We start from the raw sequence: 23,437 nt of genomic DNA, 5'->3' as shown, positions 1-23,437 counted from the left end.
AAAGTCCAGACACAAAATGAGGAATGCTGGGGGAAGAGATGGACAAGAGCTGAGAGTCAGAGTACGTAGGTCATAGGTTGGCATGAGTGTGAGAGGAAGTTGGAAAGTTGAAGTGGGACACTGCCACTGTCAGAGGAATTTTTAAATAGGGTCAGGACTCTTTGCACAAGATTCTTGCAAATCGGTTTATACCACTGTTTAAAGTCGCCAAGAGTGAAGAAGCATTGTCATGGTTGTGATTTCAAGTGAAAACCATTAGAATCAGAGGTTTCTTGATGCATTTGTTGAAAGTAGCTCTCAGTGGCTTAAAAGCGGAAAACTTTTCAAAATAGACAGATGTACAGCAACATCTGGAGAAAACATCTGCTCTACCTCACCAAACCAAAATATTCCTATGAGACAACATGACCTGTGAATAATATTCTCTACCTGCATCCTCAGTTTCTTCCTCCTCTTCGACAGAATGTGGAATGGGGTCTTGATCACCAACATCCTGCATTATGATTCTTTCCAGCCTTAAATGCTAGAAAACAATGACAATATTCATAAAATAAAGCTGGCTAGAAGTTGTCATGCAACACAAGAAGTCAGTAATTCCCGAATATAGTGGACATTTTGTTTAAAAAAGATAGATCACATCATAAATCAGAAACAAGGGGCTGCATTTAAAATGCCCCTGCCAAGGCGGCATTAAAAAGGGCAGTACATAAAATAGGGTGGGGGCGCAGGCACCCACCCCACCAATCTCCCGCCCACCCTCAAGCTCACCTCCATTATATAGGGTGAGCAAGCACCAAAATTGGCAGACCACTTATCATATTTAAATAAATAATTAGCGGCAATTGAGTTTGTTACCAAGCCAATTGACCCCATTAAAACCCTATTCACTCCATAAAACAGTTAGTGTGGGCAGTTGGGCTGGAGTGGGAAGACTGCTTTTAAAAAAAACATTTTCAAACCATGGAAAGGAAGGATGAATCCTATCTTCGGAGGGTGCCTACTTGAGGGGCAGCCCTCACCAAGATAGTATCCTTCTTTTCTTCCAACCCACCTGTTCCATTAAACACACCACCCCCCTTCCCTAAACTCCTCAAACTCATGGATTCCTCAAGACAGTTAGGGTTGGGTCTTGGGATGCCAAGAGCTTTCTTGTTGGGCCTGCTCACAGTCCCAGCAGTGCCCACAATGCTCTCTTGGCACTACCAGGACTGACAGAGATGCTTGGTAATTTGATTGGTTGGCTGCTCCCTAGGGCAGGATTTCCTCAGTGTGGGGCAGAAGTCCTACACTGCCCCAATTTAATCCACTCATATCGCATCATGGCTGCGGGGCAGACTGGTGTGCAGCAGTTTGGCCATCCACACAACCCCCCCCAAAACTATACTGCCCAAGATTTCACTGCAATCAAATACAAATAGCAGCACAGAAATCCTAAAGAGCAAACTACAGTACCTGAAGATTCAAAATTACACATTATCATGACCCCGAGGAGACCCACCGGGACGACCCAATTGGGCTCGTCGAATATAAGCTCCCCAGCAAATGGGTGGAGGCCCATCTGCTGGGCCTCATAGAATCAACCTGTAAAGGCCGGCCCAGATTGGGACCGGCAAGATCAGTAATCCTGTTTGGGGCATGTATGCGTGTTTCTGCCTTTTCTTTTGACTAAAAATAAACTGGCATTTTGATTCACCTTCTCAGGTCTCCTGATCTTTTATACTGGCGACGAGGAAAAACCACGTCTGCAATTCTGGATGTCTGGACCACCCTGGATTTCTTCAGAGTGAGAGCAAGGTTGGTGAGTTTTTAAAAATGCTGCTTTTTGGAAGTCTTTGACACAGGCATGTAAGATTAGGCCCAGTCTACTGAACGGATGCGGTATTTCTTCCAGGCGAAGGAGACAACCGACAAAAGATCATTCTCCTGTTCGCCAGCAAAGCCCCGACTTTTAGCGTGATCAAAAGCCTCACCCACACAGCAACCTCAGATTTGAAGACCTTTACTGAACTCATAGAGCTTGTTGCGAATCTTTACGACTCTAAACTATCAGTGGTTGTATAGAGATACCGGGTGTTCAACACGGATAGACAAACCCCAGGAGAAATCAGCCACAGAATTCCTGATGCGCTTTCACAAGCTGGCTGAGCATTGTGGCTACGTTCCATATCTTCCGGGGACGTTGTGAGACTGTCTAGTTTGTGCCAGTAATAACATGGCGAACAAATGAAAACTGTTGGCAGAACCGGCCTCGGATCTAAAAAGGGCCAGAGAACTATGCCTCTCACATGGAAAAGGGGGTTCAGGAACTCCAGGGCTCCATGGACTATGATGTACAAAGCGCTGCCACCCCCCCCCCCCCCCCCCCCCACATTCTGACAAATAATGCTCCCAAGAGCAGGGCCTATGGGACCTAGTTGTCATCTCGGCAACATCAGGCCCACTGGTCAAGAAATACCACAGCCCGACGCGACATCTCCCCTGAGGAAGAGGACTCCCACCAGTGCTTGCCTTCACAGGAACCTTGGTGGCTGGAGGCACCAGAATCAACAGTGAATACATCATCCTGGTTAGGTAACATAAACACTCCAAGCCAGCACAGTACATATTGCCCAGCCTGATGAGGATGATTTCAAGTAACTAAATTTCATTGTGACACCTAAAGTTGCCCCAATTAAGATAACCCTTCAAGTGAATGGCCATCCCTTGCATATGGAAATAGATACAAGAGCTGCTGATTCAGTCATTGGACAACAGTCATTCCAGAAACTTTATTTTGGGATCCAGCACCTGGGTTTCAAGGACACTAAGGCATGGCTTGCGAGATATAGCGGAGGACAATTGACAATTATTGGAACTACGATGATCCTGGTTACCCGTGGATAACAATCAGTTTGACTGCCACTATAGTAGTGGTACAGGGACCCAGACCCAGACTTCTAGGCCGTGACTGGTTACAGAGACTCTGCCTAGATTGGCAACAGATCTTTAGAAAGGGTGCGGGTGGATTATATGAGGTCCTGGGAAAATACCCAGAAGTCTTCCAGGAAAGCTTAGGGTGAAAAAGGGGGCCACGGCTAAAATTTACATTGACCCAGATGCCCAACTCAAATATTTCAGGGCTCGCCCAGTCCCATATGTCCTGCTCTCAAAGGTGGATGACGAGCTGACCCAGCTAGAGAATTTGGGGATTATACACCCGGTCCAATACGCAGAGTGGGCAATCCCTGTATTGAAGTTGGATAAGTCCGTCTACTTCTCTTTCCGAGCCATCAAGCATCCCCAATGCCTGAGAATACGACAAAGCTAAGGTCAATCCTAGAGCTCGTTAATTATGGAAAATTGGTTCCAAATACGGCAACCTTACTGGCATGTACTCCGAACAAAGCACCAAAAATGGTAATGGAAGGTGCCACATGAAGTACATTTGCCAGAATAAAGCGTCAGCTATTATCCTCCAGGCTACTGACACACTGTAACACGTCAAAACCACTGATCCTCACATGCAATGCTTCCCCATATAAGGCCGGGGCAGTGTTGTCCCATCGTCACAGAGCGGTCGATAGACTACGCATCAAAAATCTCAGCTGACACAGAGCACCGTTACGCTCAAATTGAGAAGGAAAGACTGGCCATGATCTGCATAGTTAAAACGTTTCACCAATACGTCTATTGACATTATTTCTAATCATGGACCACAAGCCCTTACTCAACCTTTTCAAAGATAAAATGACAGCACCAATAGCTTCGACGAGGATCAATGATGGTCATTGCTGTTGGCAGTTTATGAATATGCTTTTGAGTATCTCCCAGGCACACAGATTGCACACGCAGATGCCCTTAGCCCCCCCCCCCCTCCAACCCGTCCCTGCCAGTAGTGGACAAAGTTGTGTTGGCACTAAACATCATGGACCTTTGCGGCCTCACAAATCCATGCATGGACTCAAAAGGACCCTACACTGGCAAAACTGCACCAAGCCGTCCTACAGGGGGAACTTCCAGAAGAACTGCGAGCATTTGCAACAGGAGCTTAGTGACAGCATCCTCCTGTGGGGAGCTTGCATGGTCATCCTGAGGCTAGGCCGAAAACCATTTTGCAGGACTTGCACAATGAATATCCGTGGGTTACCAAAATGAAAATGCTCACCAGGAGCTATGTGTGCTGGCCAGGGCTCAATGGCGCTATTGAGAGGATGGTGCAGCAATGTGTGACGTGCCAAGAACATCAAAACCTTCCGCCATTAGCCTTGCTCCACCCGTGGGAGTGACCCTTGGGTACATTTGCACGCTGACTTTGCTGGGCCCTTTCTGGGGTCAATGTTTCTGCTGCTCATCGATGCCCACTCAAAGTGGATGGATGAGTACCAGATGCCTACCGCCACTTTGCGAGTCACCATAGAGACGCTACTCCAATCATTCAGCATCCACGTTATTCTGGGGGTGCTGTTCACCGATAACAACACCCCCTTTCACAACTGAGGAATTTCAGTGGGTTATGCAGACGAATGGGTGAAGTACATTGAAACCGCCTCATATCACCCTTCTACGAACTGTCCGGCTGAATGAGCAATGCATACCTGGGGCATGAAAAAAAACAAACCACGGGGTCAAGTGAAACAAAACTGGCACATTTCTGATTTAATTACCAGGCCACTCCTCATGTTACCACCCTTGATAGGTTGACGGCTCCGGACCCGTTTAAACTCAACATTTCCCAACCTTGGCAGGAAGGTGGAAAAGAAACAAGACCTTAAGTAGAAGCATTATAACCGCCGGAAGCAGGAGAGAGGGTTCAAACCATGGGACACAGTATATGTCCGGAATTTTGGGGACAGCGACCAGTGGATAATGGGGACCGTAATAGAGAAGACCTGACCAATCTCCTATCCTGTCAAAGCCAAAGAACAGACTGTACGCAACCATGTGGACCATCTCAGACGTATACACCAAAGGTAATCCTGCAAGACAAATCAGTCCCTCATCCCCCTTGCCTACCATCCATTAATCTCATGCCCAGGTCTGCATGAGATGGAACACTCAGCATCAGATATGGATATGGAATCCTCAATACTTTCGCAGGGACGTATGGTCAGAGATGGACCTCTGATAGGATTCCTCAGCTGGTCGACGTGAAAGTGATGCTCCTGACATGTTACACACTCCTGACCCAGACCCACAGCTGTTGAATGCACAACCACGGGTGAAGGAGACCTTCTCTACATCTAATGACTAAGGGACCTTTGGACTTTGGGGGGGGGGGGGATGTATTAACCCCCATGAGCCACACGGGGATGACCCAATTAACCTCCCGTGGGGTTCATGGAATTGGAGCTTTGGAGCTTCCCCGCTAATCGATGCCCATCAGCTGAGGGCATAGAATCAACCTTAAAAGCCCAGATTGGGATTGGTATGATCGGTAGTCCCGGTTGGGACCTATGTGCTGTATTACGTGTAGCGGCCTTTCCTTTTGGCTGAAAACAATCTGCCATTTTGATTCACCTTCTCGGGTTTCCCAAGCTTTTGTACTCATCTTCCATTAATGTCTTTTGCGACTATTTCTGGAGAGGAAAGAAATTTATTATCTACCAAGATGAATACTACAACAGGCTTTAAGCAAGGTGTTCACTAAAAGAGACCAATTATTTCCTTACTGCATCGCAAGAGTCAAAGAAACAGATTTTCTTTTCCACTGAATCTGCAGGGTCGTGGTTATGTATTGCCTCAAAATGTCCCAGAAATATTGGAAGACAATTAAGATAGTTTGAGTTGTTTCATGAGCTGAGCGAATCTCACTCCGGGTTTACGGTAATCTTACATTAATATTGGAGGGATATCCTCAAAACATTATCTCTGTATCAATTCAAAGCTTAAACTTGGAATTTATATTATATTCTACCTCATGTTGCAACTTATGTTTTCTGCCTAAACACTGAATTGCATGTTTGATTATTTTCATAAACTTTTATGTATTTTAAAATTTATATTGTCTCACATAGTTTTATGAATCAGTAACTCTGAGAACCGAACTCCATACTCCCTTCATTGGGGGAGTACATAATGGAGGAGTTTTCATCTGGGAAAATTACAATTTGATTGTAATTTATTTCAGAATAAAAGGCTATCCAGAGAACAGTAATAATGTAGACTGGCTCTTTTCTTTCAGGGAGGCATTGTTCACTTCTGCAGACCCAGTTAGCTGTCTTTGGTTTCTGGTTTTCTCGACCCGAGATTGAAAGAGGTTAATTCAGGGGGTATTCCCCATTTAGAATAGTCCCAAAAGAGGCCAGTATTGTAATACAGGAAAGACGATTTTCAGAAAAAGGATTCAAATCTTGGAGGAAACCTTCTCTCTGCCGGGTCTCACATCTGGGCTGTGCCATAATCTGCTTGCATTTTCTCAGTTCCTTCCACAAACATGACTGTTCCTTCCACAAACATGACATCAACTACAGATCCATTCCGGTGAGGAAGTCTCCGGTTCGGCATTTTAGGCTTCTGGTGGGCATCAAGGCCTGTTTTAGTTGAGATCTTTGCTTGAACAGCTTGTGGAAGGTTAGATTTTGGACTTTCACCTCCTGTGCAGGAGCTTTAGTTCTTCGTTCTTGACAAAATGGGCATGTTGCTGGGTCTAAGAACTGGAGGATGTGGAGCCATCGGTAAATAAGGCAGCAGAGGCTTGCAGCCGCTGGCACAAGAAAGTGGTGGAAGACAGGGCACAGGGGGCCTGACACCACATAGATTACCAAGACACAATTTGAACTTCAGTGAACAGTGGGATTTCCAGCTGCTGCACCGGGGGGGGGGGGGGGGGGGCTGCTGGCAGTGAGTTTTGTCACCTATTTCAGCAGGGAATGAACAGCGCTGCCTCTGGCTGGAAATGACATCAACAACGCACGTCAATTTGTACTCCACAGATGCCCTCTTTGACAAGCAAAACATTTCCTATTGAGGCCTCCACATAGGAAAGTCAGCTTTAAGCTTTGCCCAACATGCTGGCTTCCAACAGGCTCAGAGAAACATTGATCGCACACAAATGACCTTCCAAATTAGAGTCATTTGGTTATTTAGCTTGAGAGGTGCCACTCCACAGCAAGCGGGAGGGAAGGTAAGGAGGCAGGCCTCCATGAACTATCACAGCCACTGCTGGGATTGAACCCTATGCTGATGGAATCATTCTGTATCACATGCAAGTTATTTTTCCAACTGAGCTAACCAATCCTAGGTATATTGGCCATGATAAATCGCCCTTAGTGTCCAAAATTGCCCTTAGTGTTGGGTGGGGTTACTGGGTTATGGGGATGGGGTGGAGGTGTTGACTTGGGTAGAGTGCTCTTTCCAAGAGCCGGTGCAGACTCGATGGGCCGAATGGCCTCCTTCTGCACTGTAAATTCTATGATTCTATGATTCAAACTCTTGTAGCAAAGGCTTTCACTGTCTGAATGTGCAGCTGGTTTGTGACTACAGGTAATGGATTGTGCAGGCCTGTAACCAATTTATCCATAGTTGTATTGGATCCATCCTCAATCATTCCTTCTTTCCACACTCACTGACTGTTAGCTAGCTGCTTGTAGACAAGAATTAGGAAGCCAAGCTCTCACAGAGAAAGCTATTGGCATTCAAAAGCAGATTTCTTTGCCCAGACAGCTCTGGAAGGCTCCTTCAGAACAGCCTTGAGAAACTGCCTGAAGTATCGTTCAGCAAACCATAAAAGAACCAGTTGGGATGAATTAACCCTCACCTGCATTCCTCCTTCCATCACACTTACTCCATCCACCTCCAGAATCTCCTCTGTCGACCGCTGCCGTTGCCCTCTTGCCTCCCTGTCCACTTGTGCATTGAAAGAGATGACCTCGCCCCTCACTACCACCTTCAATGCTTCCCATACCACTAATGGGAGACCTCTCCATTCCTGTTGAACCCTACCTAATCCTCAATCACCTTCCTCATTTTGATACAAAGATTTGGGTCTGCCAGCAGTCCCACATCAAACCTCCACACCAGTTCCAAGCCAACCCCTTCTCCATGACCATCTCCACCCATTATGGAGCATCGGCGCTGACATTTGAATGGTGTGACTAATGCACAATTTCTCACCCACCCAATCTGAGTAATGCTGAGAGTATTTAAACACAGTTCAAATTTGCACTGACTGACCTCTCACATCACTGGGTGACAATCTAAAGGTAACACTACCACTTTGCATCAGTTTTCAGCACTACTTGGAATTCCTTGACGATTTCCTCCCACAGTCCAAAGATGTGCGGGTTAGGTGGATTGGCCATGCTAAAATGCCCGTAGTGTAAGGTTAATGGGGGGATTGTTGGGTTACGGGTATACAGGTTACGTGGGTTTAAGTAGGGTGATCATTGCTCGGCACAACATCGAGGGCCGAAGGGCCTGTTCTGTGCTGTACTGTTCTATAGTTCTATAATATTCTCTTTCTTTCTAAGACCGCCAAACAAAGATATCCATTCAAACCGGCAAGAACAGATTTCTCCAAACAAATGTCCTGCATTGTGACAGCAGTGAGCACCATCTACAGGATGCATTGTAGCCACTTGCCAAGGCTCCTTCAACAGCTACTCCAAATCCATTATCTCTACCACCTAAAAGTAGACGGGCTACAGACATATCAGAACAGAAGTACCTGCAAGTTCCCCTCCAAGGAACACGCATCCCAACTTGGAACTATGTTCCTGTCCATTCACTATCATTGGCACAAAATCCTGGAACTCCTTCCCGAACAGCATGGTGGCTGTAACCACACTGAATGGGCTGCAGTGGTTCAACAAGGTGGCTCACCATCACCTTCTCATGGCAAATTAACGATGGGCAATTAATGTTGACCGAGCCAGAAACACTGACATACCAAGAACACGTTTTTAAAAAAAATATTGACTAGCCATGGACTTGACTTCTTCATTCATTTCACAGGATTGAATTCAACATCATTTGGTTTTTTTGGACACACATGAATGAAATGAAAATTAAATGAAAATCGCTTATTGTCACGAGTAGGCTTCAAATGAAGTTACTGTGAAAAGCCCCTAGTCGCCACATTCCGGCGCCTGTTCAGGGAGGCTGTTACGGGAATCTAACCGTGCTGCTGGCCTGCTTGGTCTGCTTTCAAAGCCCGCGATTTAGCCCTGTGCTAAACAGCCCCTTGCTAGATTGGAAATAGCTTACTGCTTTAATTTCATTTTTTTTTAAAAGACAGGGACTTTTCAGTATTCTAGCAAATGATCAAAAGGAAGGATCTGAGAATGTCCTGATGCTGAACTGGAAGAACTGCATGCAGCAGTGACAAAGCCTTCTGGCAAAAAAAACGATTCTTCGGCAATTCAAGTGATGTTGAAATGTGTTCCAAAGGTTTAGTCATTGACCTTTTATTTGAAATGGTCATTCCCTGTCTACAAAGGAAAATCTGATGAAAATAAAATACTACACATTGGTGGATCTTATATAATTTTGGAATTCAATGTTGTTATTTAGGAATCGAAAGGGGAATTATAAGAATGCTTTACACATATTAACTTGCCTTGAATACAGACTTAAATAATTTGCTGATAAAATCATCATGTCACCAATGCTAATTCTCGGTCATTCTACATCAAAGTCAGCATTGTGAATTTTACAATAAAGATTTCACCTCTTGCTGTGTATAACAGCATAGCTACTGTTGCCATGGCAATATTCTGTCTCTTGCTCTCTCTCTCTTTTGCATCTGTCTGATTCAGTCAACCATGTACATTAACTTGCAATCAAGTACCGTTCTCCAGGAATCCTGTGGTCAGTATCCAATCACATTTGCATATTCATTTCCTCAAGGCAACAATAAGTTACAAAAAAATGGTCACATCAAGTTAGTAGATGCAAAGTTAGCCCAAATTATTCGTGGCAATTGTATGATGAAACTCACATTTGTTGAAGGTGTTAAGTAATGCACAAGCACACTGCAACTTTGCACCTTCAGGAAATAATGGGCCTTCACAATGAAGCTAAAAAAAATCTAATTACCAACTGCACAAAACTTGATTCAGTTGAAATGTATTAAGTTGAATCTCAACAGCAATAACCAAAGTCGGCCTTTAATTTTATAAATATGCTTTAAGAAATAATGATAAAAAGGTAATCTAATCAAAACTGCAAGCATGCAAACTTTCCATAATGGGATAATGCATTATACTGATAAGCATATTATTTCCTCTGTTTCTTCGTGATCTATGCACTGAATTGAGTCTCAGTCTGGCTTACCTTTGCAGCTTCAATCTGAACCAAACGACATCGCTGCAGTAAATCAACAAAAAGATATATCAACAGCACCTTGGAATGGAAAAAAAAACAAGAAGAAGTTAAGCCAGTACGATGTGGTCACTCAAAACGTTTTCTGCCAGGATGTAGCTATGGAAACATTACAAATATGGCTGGCAGAAGAAACATCAAAATCCATTTTACTTGACCAAGGTAAGTGGTCAACCCTCCTAATTGCAACTGCCCTGATTTATTTTCTAAATGGCTTACGAGAGATCTGACAAATGAATTGGAACACATTTTTCATCATTTCAATTTTGAGTATTTATAATTGTTGCAATCATCTGAGTTCACAGGTAATTAAGCCTGGGTAGCACAGTGATTAGCACTGTTGCTTCACAGCCCAAGTATCCCAGGTTCAACTCAAGCCTTGGGTTACTGTCCGTGTGGATTCTGCACGTTCTCCCTGTGTCTGCGTGGGTTTCCTCCGGGTGCTCCGGTTTCCTCCCACAAGTCCCGAAAAACGTGCTGTTAGGTAATTTGGACATTCTGACTTCTCCCTCCGTGTACCCGAACAGGCTCTGGAGTGTGGCGACTAGGGGCTTTTCACAGTAACTTCATTGCAGTGTAATAAAGATTATTGTTATTATTAATCTTGGGTGGCAAACATTTTTGTTGCAAAACTATTTTGTTTTGCTGAATTAACTATCATTAATTTTACTGGAGCAAATGCAAGCAAGAAATTAACAGACAGAAACTTTAACACTATATCCGCATGTCCAAAAAATTATGTTAATTAGACAGGATTAAAAGAAAACAGTCGAAAGGACAGTTTTAAAATTAAATTCAGAGTACCCAATTCTTTTTTTCCAATTAAGGGGCAATTTAGTGTGGCGAATCCACCTACGCTGCACACCTTTGGGTTGAGTGGGTGAAACCCACACAGACATGGGGGGAATGTGGAACCAGGTCCTGGGCGCCGCAAGGCGGCAGTGCTACCCACTGCGCCGCCCCCAGTGGAATGGACAGTTAACCAAGATAAGCAAATAGTATTGGATTTCATGAACAAATTCTGAAAATAATTTCCTGGTAATAAGAATTTATTAAGTGAATTAATGGTGAACTACTTTAAGAATGGATGGTTGTCTGTTATTTAAATTTGGGCATGATGTAATTAAGAATCAGATAGTGATTAAAGAGGTAGTTACTTGATGGCTGCCGCTGACACGATGGGCCAAAGGGCCTCTTTCTGCACGGTAAAACTCTATGACTCTGTCAACCCATTGTGAACAATGCCACGGGAGAACTGTGCATGTGCTGGTATAATCACATAATTAATTTAGTGACAAGAGCGTTAGCCATTCTTCAAACTACTCTATAGTCGATGAAATAAAATATAGTGACACAGCCAGTATTTACCAATTTTCTCCATTCTCCCTGGCAATCAATTAACTTCAAAAGTCAGTCCTCTGCAGTTGTCAGAATTTCTGGAAGAATTAATACTCAGAATCTTGCAAAGTTTGCTATATTTTGGTAGTTTTACAAATTTTGACTTCTACTTTTTGTGTGATTAAACTTTTATGTTCGATTACTGAAAATATTCTTCAAATTAACACAAAATCGAAACAAGTTTTATCAGTACAGTTCTAGTTCTGAGATGCAACTGTCACATTCTACAGTCCCAAAACAATAATAATTTCAACTCTTGACCTTCGAAGCTTAAATGGGAAATAAAATGTACACAGCAGCGCTTTTACATTCAGTACACATGGAAACATTTTAACCCGGCAGAACACCACAGCATTTCCTTATACACAAAATATTACTTACGTTAGGATACAGCTCCCGCTAAGTGTTGAATTTCAAGTCAGTTATTTACAGCAGTCACTTTCTGAATTGCCTACCTGCATAAAGAATCCAATTATGAATGAAACCAAAAATGGCTGCAGTCCAGCATGTGCAACTGTGCCAGGCAACCCTGTAATAAAAATAGGCATTCATAAATTTTCAGACATATTTGTTCTGATATTTACGTGGAGGCAACTGATGGCCAGCTCCTCGGAGAGCGGTTCACCTGACCAGCACTTCACCCGCCAAGCCACCAGCCTTCAGAGTGGCATGGGAGCTTTCTGCTGTAACATGCTCCGTGGGGTAACACCAACAGCAACACCATCTGCCTTCAATACAGCCACATGCCCCTCCACATGCAGTAGAGGGGATGGCCACCAGGATACAAGTGGAAGGAATCTAGACACCCAACAGAGGGTCAGCATGAAGAGGATCAGCTTTTGTCATGATCCTGCTGGGACTGTTAATGTTTAAAGAAGAAATTCCAGTGATCAATGGAAATAACTATGCCACAAGTTTCCACATTTTATGAAACAAAAACTTTAATGGCTATGTATTGAAATTTAGCCAAACATTCACCGGTAAGTTCAAAACAATAGCTGACAAACACTGGTACTTTAAACTCTGTTCTTTTTAATTCCCAGCCCCTCCCTTCATCCCACATCCAACCAACAGTTCCCTTATTTTACAGAATTTTGAAGGTTGATTCACTTCTTCTCTGGTACCAAATCAAAGATATATCACAGTTTTCCAAATCCACTTGGATTTCTGTTCAGTGTTCCGGTGATTCTCCAAGGTGTAACATTTCATCAGGATCCTTCTATTAGATTCTGACTAAATAACTTAGCAATTCCTTTACTGACCTGATGACTCTGAATTTCACAGATCAGGCCTGGGCCTCCCTGTGACTCCTGTGCAGTGACCTAAAACATCAAAAAACACCTTTGGTTTCCAAGAGCTTGATGCTGTTTTCAAACTGCAACCAAGCTGATCACATCTTGAACTCCATCTCCAACAAGGTTAACTCCCTTCCTCTGAGAGTTCTACCTTTAGCTTCCAACTAAACAAATATTCCAGTTGTTTATCCCCTTTGCCAACTCTGTCTCATACTGATTATTGCAAGCTGCATGCTGGGCAATAGATCTAGCAGTTACGCTGCTGTAGGTCAGGTTTTAACTCCCGACTTTAAAGGAGCGACAAGCTACCCAAGACCCAAAGCTGACGCAGTCTCTCAGTTGCTTTCTAAACATTAACCAAGCGATGCTTGAACTTAATTCACAGAGATACATTCAAAATAAAATAAAAATCACACCAAACTCTACCCATCTCCATGGCAATATGACACATCAGCCTGTTCTCAGCTAGTGGATGCTTAGCTCTCCTGCTGTAGCTGGTATAACGTTCTTGAACTGAAACTAAATGTCATCTGGTGAGTTGGGGAGTGAGGAACACTGTAGTCGAATAGGTGTGAGACTCCTGCAATAACATGAATAACTTATATCTCTAATGGAGTAACTACAGACAACATGGGCTAGATTCTCCGTTGCCAGCCATCGGTCGCGGGTTTCGATATCCAGTGGAGGATTTAACTTTGGCCAAAAAATGGGATTGCCGCCCATTTCAATGTTCCAGTCACCTGCGGAGGCAGCAGCGAGCTTCACACCCAATGCCGATGGCACCTTAGTAAACCGCAATTTGGATGGATTTTAATATCATTCGCGGGCTGAAAGCCCGATGCTCCAGCCCGCCGCGACGCTCCAGCCTGCCGCGACGCTCCGGCCCGCCGCGACGCTCCGGCCCGCCGCGACGCTCCGGCCCGCCGCGACGCTCCGGCCCGCCGTGACGCTCCGGCCCGCCGCGACGCTCCGGTCCGCCGCGACGCTCCAGTCCGCCAAGATGCTCCAGCCCGCCGCGACGCTCCAGCCCGCCGCGATGCTCCAGTCCGCCAAGATGCTCCAGCCCGCCGCGACGCTCCAGCCCGCCGCGACGCTCCAGGCCTCCGCGACGCTCCAGCCCTCCGCGACGCTCCAGCCCTCCGCGACGCTCCAGCCCTCCGCGACGCTCCAGCCCGCCGCGATGCTCCAGCCCTCCGCGATGCTCCAGCCCTCCGCGATGCTCCAGCCCTCCGCGATGCTCCAGCCCTCCGCGATGCTCCAGCCCTCCGCGATGCTCCAGCCCTCCGCGATGCTCCAGCCCTCCGCGATGCTCCAGCCCTCCGCGATGCTCCAGCCCTCCGCGATGCTGCAGCCCTCCGCGATGCTCCAGCCCTCCGTGATGCTCCAGCCCACTGTGATGCTCCAGCCCTACGCGAAGCTGCAGCCCGCCATGATGCCCCAGGTTGCGAGTCACACAGGTGTGAACTGGTGCAAGTATTTCCACGTGGGATCAAGGTTCCATGGCCATTGAGGGGGATCAAAGGAGAAAAAATTTTCAAACTTCTCGGGTTTGCTGGGAGACCATGCACCACCTCAGATTAGGTTCATAGAATCCCTACAATGCAGAATTCTATGAATCACCTGTGCCAGATGGTGCACCTGGCACTGTGGGGGTTTGAAGTAGGACACCCGCTTTCGGTGGCCGTCAAGGTGATAGTCGCCCTGAATATTTATGCCAAGGTTCGAGCATGAACCTGCGTGGAATCTTGCAAATACCAACATACAGGTTCATCCGTGCTTTCACGGATTCCCTATAGACCTGGGCATCGGATATTGGCCCAACAAGATGCCTGGGGAGCAGGATTTTCCCTATCATTGGCTTGCCCCAGTCCAGATGGCAATTGATGGCATGCATGTCGTGCTCCGAGTACCAATTCGACAAGGGGTGCCCATTAGAAAGGGCTTCCACACTTCCGGTAGCGGCAATGACTAGCTGAGCCGCACGTTCGGAGGCTCCCGAAAAAAACGGACTTCGGGGCTTTTTTAAAGGCCCCCAACGGAGCTTAAGAGGCAAATCCCGATGGGGGAAGAGGCCAGGAGTCGCCCCAGACGTCCCATGGTGCAGACCAGGAGCGGAGCAGGGAGAGAATCGGGAGGAAAAACTCTGGAAAAAAATCGGGACCCGAAGGACAAAAAGTTTTGAAGAACTTTTGAAGAAGTGTGTCCAGGAGCAGCAGACGACTCTGCTGCGCTGCTTCCAGGATCTGAAAGTGGAGCTGCTGGAGTCCATCAAGGTAACCAACAGGGAACTGATGGAGACCCAGATGGCCCAGGGGGCTGCGATCCGGGAGCTGCAGCAGCAGGCTGCCGAAAGGGAGGACGAGGTCGTGGCCGTGGTGGGGAAGGTGGAGGTGCACGAGGCGCTCCATAAAAGATGGCAGGAGCGGTTCGAGGAGTTGGACAACCGGTCGAGGAGGAAGAATTTACGGATCCTGGGCCTCACGGAGGGGCTGGAGGGGTCGGACCTAGCGGCCTATGTGGTGATGATGCTGAACACGCTGATGGGGGCTGGGTCATTCCAGGGGCCCCTGGAGTTGGAGGAGGCCCACAGAATTCTGGCTAGGAGGCCCAAGCAGAACGAGCCGCCGTGGGCGGTGTTGGTGAGGTTTCATCGGTTCGTGGATCGTGAGTGTGTGCTCCGGTGGGCCAAGAAGGAGCGGAGCAGCAAATGGGAGAACACGGAGGTGCGGATCTTCCAGGACTGGAGTGCGGAGGTGGCGAGGCGGAGGGCCGGGTTTAACCGGACGAAGGCGGTGCTCCACAGACGGAAGGTGAAGTTTGGAATGCTGCAGCCGGCGCATCTGTGGGTCACCTACAAGGATCGGCACCACTATTTTGAGTCCCCGGAGGAGGCGTTGGCCTTCGTGCAAGCCGAGAAACTGGACACGAACTGAGGGTCCCCCGGGTGGGGGATGCTGTAGAATACTGTATTTATTTATACTGTATGTGTATTTGCGGGGTTTAGGGTATGATGTGGGGTGGCTGTAGGGTGGGTGGGGTGATGTCGTACGGGTGTTTTCTTTATGGGTTTTCTAGCAGGAGTTGGGTGGATGGGTTTGGACTGAGGGGTAAACGGGGTGTTTGGGGAGCTGGTGGGGGGGACTGACAATGGGAGTGGCCCTGGAGGAGGCAGGGCGAAAGCGCGGGCTTTCTGCCTGGGGTCCCCGCGCTGGGAGAGGGAGGGGGCGGGGTTTTCTTTTCCCGCGCAGGAGCGGGGGTGGGTGGACTGGTTGATGGGCACTATGGAGGAGGGGCAGTCCCACGTTGGGAGGAGCCGAAAGTAGGGCGGGAGCCGCCGGGGTCAGCAGAAGATAGCTGGCTCACGGGAGTGCTGTAGAGGGGGGGGGGCGCGGCTAGGAGGGGTCCTAGCCTTGGGGGGGGGGGTTACCGGGTTGCTGCTGAAACGGTCAGGAAGGAGCTGGAGGACGCAGGGGGTGCTGGAGGGGGGGAGGTGCCGCCGTGGGAAACTGGCAGAGCGTGGGACGCTGGCCGGAGGTGGGCAAGGGATGGGGTATGGCTAAGCGGCAGGGGAAGGGGGCAGGGAGCCCTCGGATCCGGCTGATAACCGGAACGTGAGGGGGCTGAATGGGCCGGTCAAAAGGGCCCGAGTAGTTGCGCACCTGAAGGGACTGAAGGCGGATGTGGCCATGCTCCAGGAGACACACCTGAGAGTGGTGGACCAGGTCCGGCTGAGAAAGGGGTGGGTGGGCCAGGTATTCCACTCAGGGCTGGACGAGAAGAGTAAGGAGGTGGCGATCCTGGTGGGGAAGAAGGTGTCGTTTGAGGCGTTGAAGGTGGTGGCTGACAGTGGCGGGAGGTACGTGATGGTGAGTGGTAAGCTGCAGGGGGAGCGGGTAGTGTTGGTGAATGTTTATGCCCCAAATTGGGACGATGCGGGGTTCATGCGGCGTATGCTGGGCCGCATTCCGGACCTGGAGGTGGGGGGCCTCATCATGGGGGGAGACTTTAACACTGTGCTGGATCCCCCATTGGATCGATCCAAGTCCCGGACGGGTAGGAGATCAGCGGCGGCTAAGGTGCTGAGGGGATTTATGGACCAGATGGGGGGGGGGGGGGGGGGGGGGGGTGGACCCTTGGAGGTTTGCGAGGCCAAGGGCCAGGGAATACTCATTTTTCTCCCATGTACATAAGGCCTACTCGAGGATTGACTTTTTTGTCCTGAGCAGAGGGCTGGTGTCAAGGGTGGAGGAAGTGGAATACTCCGCCATTGCCATTTCGGATCATGCCCCGCACTGGATGGACCTCGGGCTGGGGGAAGAGAGGGACCAACGTCCGCTCTGGCGCATGGAGGTGGGGCTGCTGGCAGAGGAGGAGGTGGCCGGGAGTGTCCGGGGGTGTATTGAGAGATACCTCGAGGCTAATGATAACGGGGAGGTTCGGGTGGGGACGGTCTGGGAGGCATTGAAGGCGGTGATGAGGGGGGAATTGATCTCCATCCGAACCCATAGAGAGAGGGAGGAGCAGAGGGAGAGGGAGAGACTGATAGGGGAGATGGTGAGGGTGGATAGGAGATATGCGGAGGCCCCAGAGGAGGGATTGCTGGGGGAGAGGCGTAGCCTTCAGGCCAGATTTGACCTACTGACAACCAGAAAGGCGGAAGTCCAGTGGAGGAAAGCACAGGGGCGGTGTATGAACACGGGGAGAAGGCGAGCAGGATGCTGGCTCACCAGCTCCGGAAGCGAGATGCGGCCAGGGAGATTGGGGGAGTGAGGGATAGCGCCGGGAAGGTGGTGCGGAGGGGGGTAGAGGTCAATGGGGTCTTCAGGGACTTTTATGGTGAACTGTACCTGTCTGAGCCCCCGGTGGAGGAGGGTGGAATGGGGCGCTTCCTGGACAGGTTGCGTTTCCCGAGGGTGGAAGAGGAGCGGGTGCAGGGACTAGGGGCGGTGATCGAGTTGGAGGAGGTTGTCAAAGGGATAGGGAGCATGCAGTCGGGGAAGGCGCCGGGGCTGGATGGGTTTCCGGCGGAATTCTATAAAAAGTATTTGGACCTGTTGGGCCCCCTGTTGGACCGGACCTTTAACGAGGCAAGGGAGGGGGGGCTCTGCCCCCAACTATGTCGCGGGCGCTGATTTCCTTGATCCTGAAGCGGGACAAGGACCCTCTGCAGTGTGGATCATATAGGCCGATTTCGTTGCTGAACGCCGAAGCTAAGCTGCTGGCAAAGATCCTGGCCACTAGAATAGAGGATTGTGTGCCGGGGGTCATACATGAGGACCAGACGGGGTTTGTGAAGGAAAGGCAGCTGAACACAAATGTGCGAAGACTCCTCAATGCCATTATGATGCCGGCGGTGGAAGGGGAGGCGGAGATAGTGGTGGCGTTGGACGCGGAGAAGGCCTTCGATAGGGTGGAGTGGGAGTACTTGTGGGAGGTGTTGGAGAGGTTTGGGTTTGGGGAGGGGTTTATTCGGTGGGTGAGGCTGCTCTACGAGGCCCCGATGGCAAGTGTAGCCACGAATAGGAGGAAGTCGGAGTACTTTCGACTGCATCGGGGTACGAGACAGGGGTGCCCCCTGTCCCCCTTGCTCTTCGCATTGGCAATTGAGCCCCTGGCCATGGCATTGAGGGAGTCAGGGAACTGGAGGGGCCTGGTGCGGGGGGGGGGGAGGAGGAGCATCGAGTGTCACTGTACGCAGACGACCTGCTGCTGTATGTGGCGGACCCGGTGGGGGGGATGCCGGAGGTGATGAGGATCCTTGGGGAATTCGGGGGTTTCTCGGGGTATAAGCTGAACCTGGGCAAGAGCGAGGTGTTTGTGGTGCACCCGGGGGATCAAGAGGAGGGGATTGGTAGGCTCCCACTGAAGCAGGCAGGGAAGAGCTTCAGGTACCTAGGGGTCCAGGTGGCTGGGAGTTGGGGGGCCCTGCACAAGCTCAACCTCACAAGGTTGGTGGAGCAGATGGAGGAGGAGTTTAAGAGGTGGGATATGTTACCGCTGTCACTGGCGGGGAGGGTGCAGTCCGTCAAGATGACGGTGCTCCCGAGGTTTTTGTTCTTGTTCCAGTGCCTCCCCATCTTTATCCCAAAGGCTTTTTCAGGAGGGTCAACAGCAGTATCACGGGATTTGTGTGGGCGCATGAGACTCCAAGGGTTCGAAGAGTGTTCCTGGAACGAGGCAGGGATAGGGGGGGGCTGGCGTTGCCCAACCTCTGTGGGTACTACTGGACGGCCAACGCAGCGATGGTGCGTAAGTGGGTAATGGGCGAGGAGGGGGCAGCGTGGAAGTGGATGGAGGCGGCGTCTTGTGTGGGCACAAGCCTGGAAGCGCTAGTAACGGCGCCGTTGCCGCTCCCTCCAACGAGGTATACCACGAGCCTGGTGGTGGCGGCTACCCTCAAAATCTGGGGGCAATGGAGACGGCACAGAGGAGAAATGGGGGGCTCGATGGAGGCCCCGATACAGGGGAACCATCGGTTCGTCCCAGGGAGCATTGATGGTGGATTCCGGGGCTGGCACAGGGCAGGGGTTAGGAGGTTGAGGGACCTGTTTGTGGAGGGGAAGTTCGTGAGCTTGGGGGAGTTAGAGGGGAAGTTTGGGCTCCCCCCGGGGAAACATGTTTAGGTATATCCAGGTGAGGGCGTTTGCCAGGCAGCAGGTGGAGGGGTTCCCCTTGCTGCCTCCACGGGGGGTGCGGGATAGGGTGCTCTCGGGGGTGTGGGTCGGAGGAGGGAGGATCTCGGACATATACCGGGTGATGCAGGAGGTAGACGAGGCCTCAGTGGAGGAACTGAAGGGTAAATGGGAAGAGGAGCTGGGTGAGGAGATTGAGGAGGGGACATGGGCGGATGCCCTGGAGAGAGTGAAATCCTCCTCTTCCTGTGCGAGGCTTAGCCTCATACAGTTCAAGGTGCTACATAGGGCTCACATGACCGGGACGAGGATGAGTAGGTTTTTCGGGGGCGAAGACAGGTGTGCTAGGTGCTCGGGGAGCCCAGCGAACCACGCCCATATGTTTTGGGCGTGCCCAGCGTTGGGGGAGTTTTGGAAGGGGGTAGTAAAGACAGTGTCGAGGGTGGTGGGATCCAGGGTCGAGCCAGGCTGGGGACTCGCAATTTTTGGTGTGGCAGTGGAGCCGGGAGTGCAGGAGGCGATAGAGGTCGGGGTCCTGGCCTTTGCGTCCCTAGTAGCCCGGCGGAGGATCTTGCTCCAGTGGAAGGATGCGAGGCCCCCAAGCGTGGAGGCCTGGATCTCGGATATGGCGGGGTTCATTAAATTGGAGAGGGTGAAATTTGCCCTGAGGGGATCAGTACAAGGGTTTTTCAGGCGGTGGCAGCCCTTTCTGGACTTCCTGGCGGAACGGTAGGGAAATAGGGGGCGGGGGGGGGGGGGGGGGGGGGGGGGGGAGAACTGTACACATGGGTTTGTGGAGGGTGCTATCTCTCTCCCTTGGTTTTTTTTTCTTTTTCTCTTTTCTCTGTCTTTTGGTTCCTGTTTTGTTTTTTTTGGTTTTTTTTCCCTTTTGTTTGAAGTTGCTCTTGCAGCTGGGGGGCACTGTTTACGGGGTGTTACCGCGGGTGTACGTTAATAGAGTTATGATGTCTATATTTTGTATTTTGTAAAAACTTCAATAAAAATTATTTATAAAAAAAGAAAGGGCTTCCACCACATGAATGTGCAGTTGGTGTGCGACCGCCAGCTGCACATCATGCACATCGGCATCCAATATCCAGGCAGTGTGCATGACGCATTATCCTCGCGCACTTGTCAATTTCCAGCACCTTCGATGAGCACCCTCTGATGAGGCTTGGCTAGTGAACGACAAAGGTGCCCACTGAGGTTATGGCGAATAACACTTGTGTGGAGGCAACAGACTGAGACACAGAACTGTTATAATGACGCTCACGTAGCAGCCAGGAGCGACATCCAGCAGCCCATCGGCTGAATGCCTGGACCGCTCTGGTGAGCTCTCCAATACAGCCCCTCCAGAGGGTCTTGAGCATTGTGGTGGCCTGCTGCATTCTTCATAACATCGTGCAGCAGCAGGGCGACATGCTGGGGGAGGGGGAAAAATGGCAGGCCTCATCTGACGGAGAGGACATTGCTGGTGTCCAGGAGGATCCGGGCGTGGAGCCCGAGCTGGCAGAGCAAGCTCCCCAACGTGAGATCCAGGGCTGCTGCACATAGGACAACCTCGCCACCTCTCGATTTACCAACTAGGAAGCCAGGACACTGTGATTTGCTCTGTGATTATAATGTCAATCCAGGAGCCTGACTTTTTTCAAACTTGTCAATTGAAACCTTTCTTTCATTTTCCAAGAAACACCCCTCTATTTGCATAGGGCAGTTTCTCCGTAACTGACTCATCGACCATACTCATTGCATTCTAAGCTCAGCCGCCCTGCCTTTCAGCGCCCTGCCATCCACCCCCTACCCCCCCCCCCCAGAAGCTGTTTGTCGTGGGTGTTGGGGGGGGGGGGGTGGAATTAAAAGGGGCAAAACTGTACAAACTGTTAACTATGTTCTGTTGGACTGTGTATTTTGTTAATATTGTGTACGTTTGGAATCATACAATTTACAGTGCAGGAGGCCATTCGGCCCATCGAGTCTGCACTGGCCCTAACAAAGAACACCCTACTGAAGCCCACATTTCTACCCTATCCCAGTAACACCTGCTGAACATTTTTTAGACACTAAGGGCAATTTAGCATGGCCAATCCACCTAACCCGCACATCTTTGGACTGTGGGAGGAAACCGGAGCAGCCGGCGGAAACCCACACAGACAGTAACCCAAATGGGAATCGAACCTGGGACCCTGGCACTGTGAAGCATCTGTGCTAACCACTATGCTACCGTGCTGCCCATAAACTATCTTTTAAAAAAAAGGAAAGTGGAGTTGAAATCCAAAATCAGTGGAATGATGGAAAAGGCTTGATGGGCCATTATCTCCTCTTGCTTCTATTTCTTGTGTTCTTGCCAGCCACCGATTGGCTGGCAGCTCTTGGTGGATGGGGCCCTGATCAAGATTCCTTGATCTCAGGAAAAGTCCTCCATAGCGGAGTTAAATTGACACTTAATACCACAGGCTTTCCTGAAAAGGAGCAATGCATGGTCCTGCACCTTTAGGTTGCTGCCTACTTTAAATTCCGACCGTATTTCTCCCCCACCTACCCGGCGCTTTGTGGAAAACTGACCCAGTGGACAAGGAAAAGAGAGGGACATGGCAAAGGCAGCTGGTCTCAATTTTAGTAGCAAAGAAATTCATGAGTTCCTGGCATTTACTTTCTCAGGACATACCTCTTTTCTTTTGCCAGAAAATGTCAAAAGCCTGCTCTGTGATGTCAATCCAGGATCCTGGCTTTTTTTCTAACTTGTCAATTGAAACCTTTCTTTCATTTTCCAAGAAATCCAGGATAAACACCCCTCTATTTGCATAGGGCAGTTTCTGCATATCTGTCTCATCGATCATACTCATTGCATTCTACAGATCAACAAAATACCCTTCTCACCACTCATTTAATCACCTCATTTTCTCATCCACAATTCTAATGACCATTTTCCCTGAAGCCATTTTAAGACGAAAATTAAGACTATCTTCCAATAAAGCTCATCTTTCGTATTTTTGTCGCAATCGCCTGAGTCTTGCACTGGGTGTTCAGCCGGTTTTTGGCTTTCAGCTTCATCCCTCTGGTTAACCTGTTGTGTTTAGTTCTCATATTAGGATCTGCTTTATGTTCATTTTACAATTTCTACATTTTGTACTCAATCAAGAACTCGTCCCGTTATCAATTTAATTTTTTTTATTCATTTACGGGATGTGGGCATACCGATTAGGCCACCATTCCGAGTTGTCCTTCAGAAGGTGGTGAGGAGCTGCTTTCTTGAACCGCTGAAGTTTCTAAGGTGTAGGTATATCCACTGTGTTGTTGTGGAGGAAGATCCAGGATTTTGATCCAGCAATAGTAAAGGAACGGCAATATATTTCCAAGTCGGGGTGGTGAGTGCCTTGGAGGGGAACCTCCAGGTATTAGGGTTCCCAGATATCTGCTGCTCCTGTCCTTCTAGATGGTAGTGGTCAGAGGTTTGGAAGGTGCTGTCAAAGGAATCTTGGCAAGTTCCTGCAGTGCATCTTGTAGATGGTACACATGGCTGCTACTGTTCGTCAATGGGGGAGGGATTGAATGTTCGTGGAAGGGGGAAGCGGGCTGCTTTGCCCTGGATGGTGTTGAATTTCTTGCATGTTGTTGGAGCTGCACTCATCCAGGGAAGTGGAGAGTATTCCATTACACTCCTGACTTGTGCCTTGTAGATGGTGGACAGGATTTGGGGGGTCAGGAGGTGAGTTACTCACCACAGGATTCCTAGCCTTTGACCTGCTCGCGTAGCCACAGTATAAATATGGCTAGTCCAGTCCAGTTCAGTTTCTGATCAATGTTAAGCCCCCA

At 49.1% G+C, this 23,437-nt stretch overlaps 1 protein-coding gene across 4 annotated transcripts in view; it reads right to left on the bottom strand.

The window, feature by feature from the left end:
* Positions 1-23,437, bottom strand: part of si:ch211-51h4.2 — a 477,954-nt gene that overhangs the window by 406,154 nt on the left and 48,363 nt on the right. For 3 of the 4 annotated variants that reach the window (XM_038815048.1, XM_038815047.1, XM_038815046.1), the window contains 3 exons: positions 12,153-12,226; positions 10,252-10,320; positions 430-523 (listed from right to left, as the gene is read on the bottom strand). In XM_038815048.1, coding sequence (XP_038670976.1) covers positions 430-492 — 63 coding nt within the window. In that variant the 5' untranslated portion in view covers positions 493-523; positions 10,252-10,320; positions 12,153-12,226. Of the gene's footprint in view, positions 1-429; positions 526-10,251; positions 10,321-12,152; positions 12,227-23,437 lie in introns of all 4 variants that reach the window. The other variant, XM_038815049.1, reaches the window with a different exon arrangement.

This window comes from Scyliorhinus canicula, chromosome 13 (assembly GCF_902713615.1).
Source record: "Scyliorhinus canicula chromosome 13, sScyCan1.1, whole genome shotgun sequence".
Classification (NCBI taxonomy): domain Eukaryota; kingdom Metazoa; phylum Chordata; class Chondrichthyes; order Carcharhiniformes; family Scyliorhinidae; genus Scyliorhinus; species Scyliorhinus canicula.
Note: the sequence above shows the minus strand (reverse complement) of the source record. Positions and strands in the feature narration are given on the sequence as shown.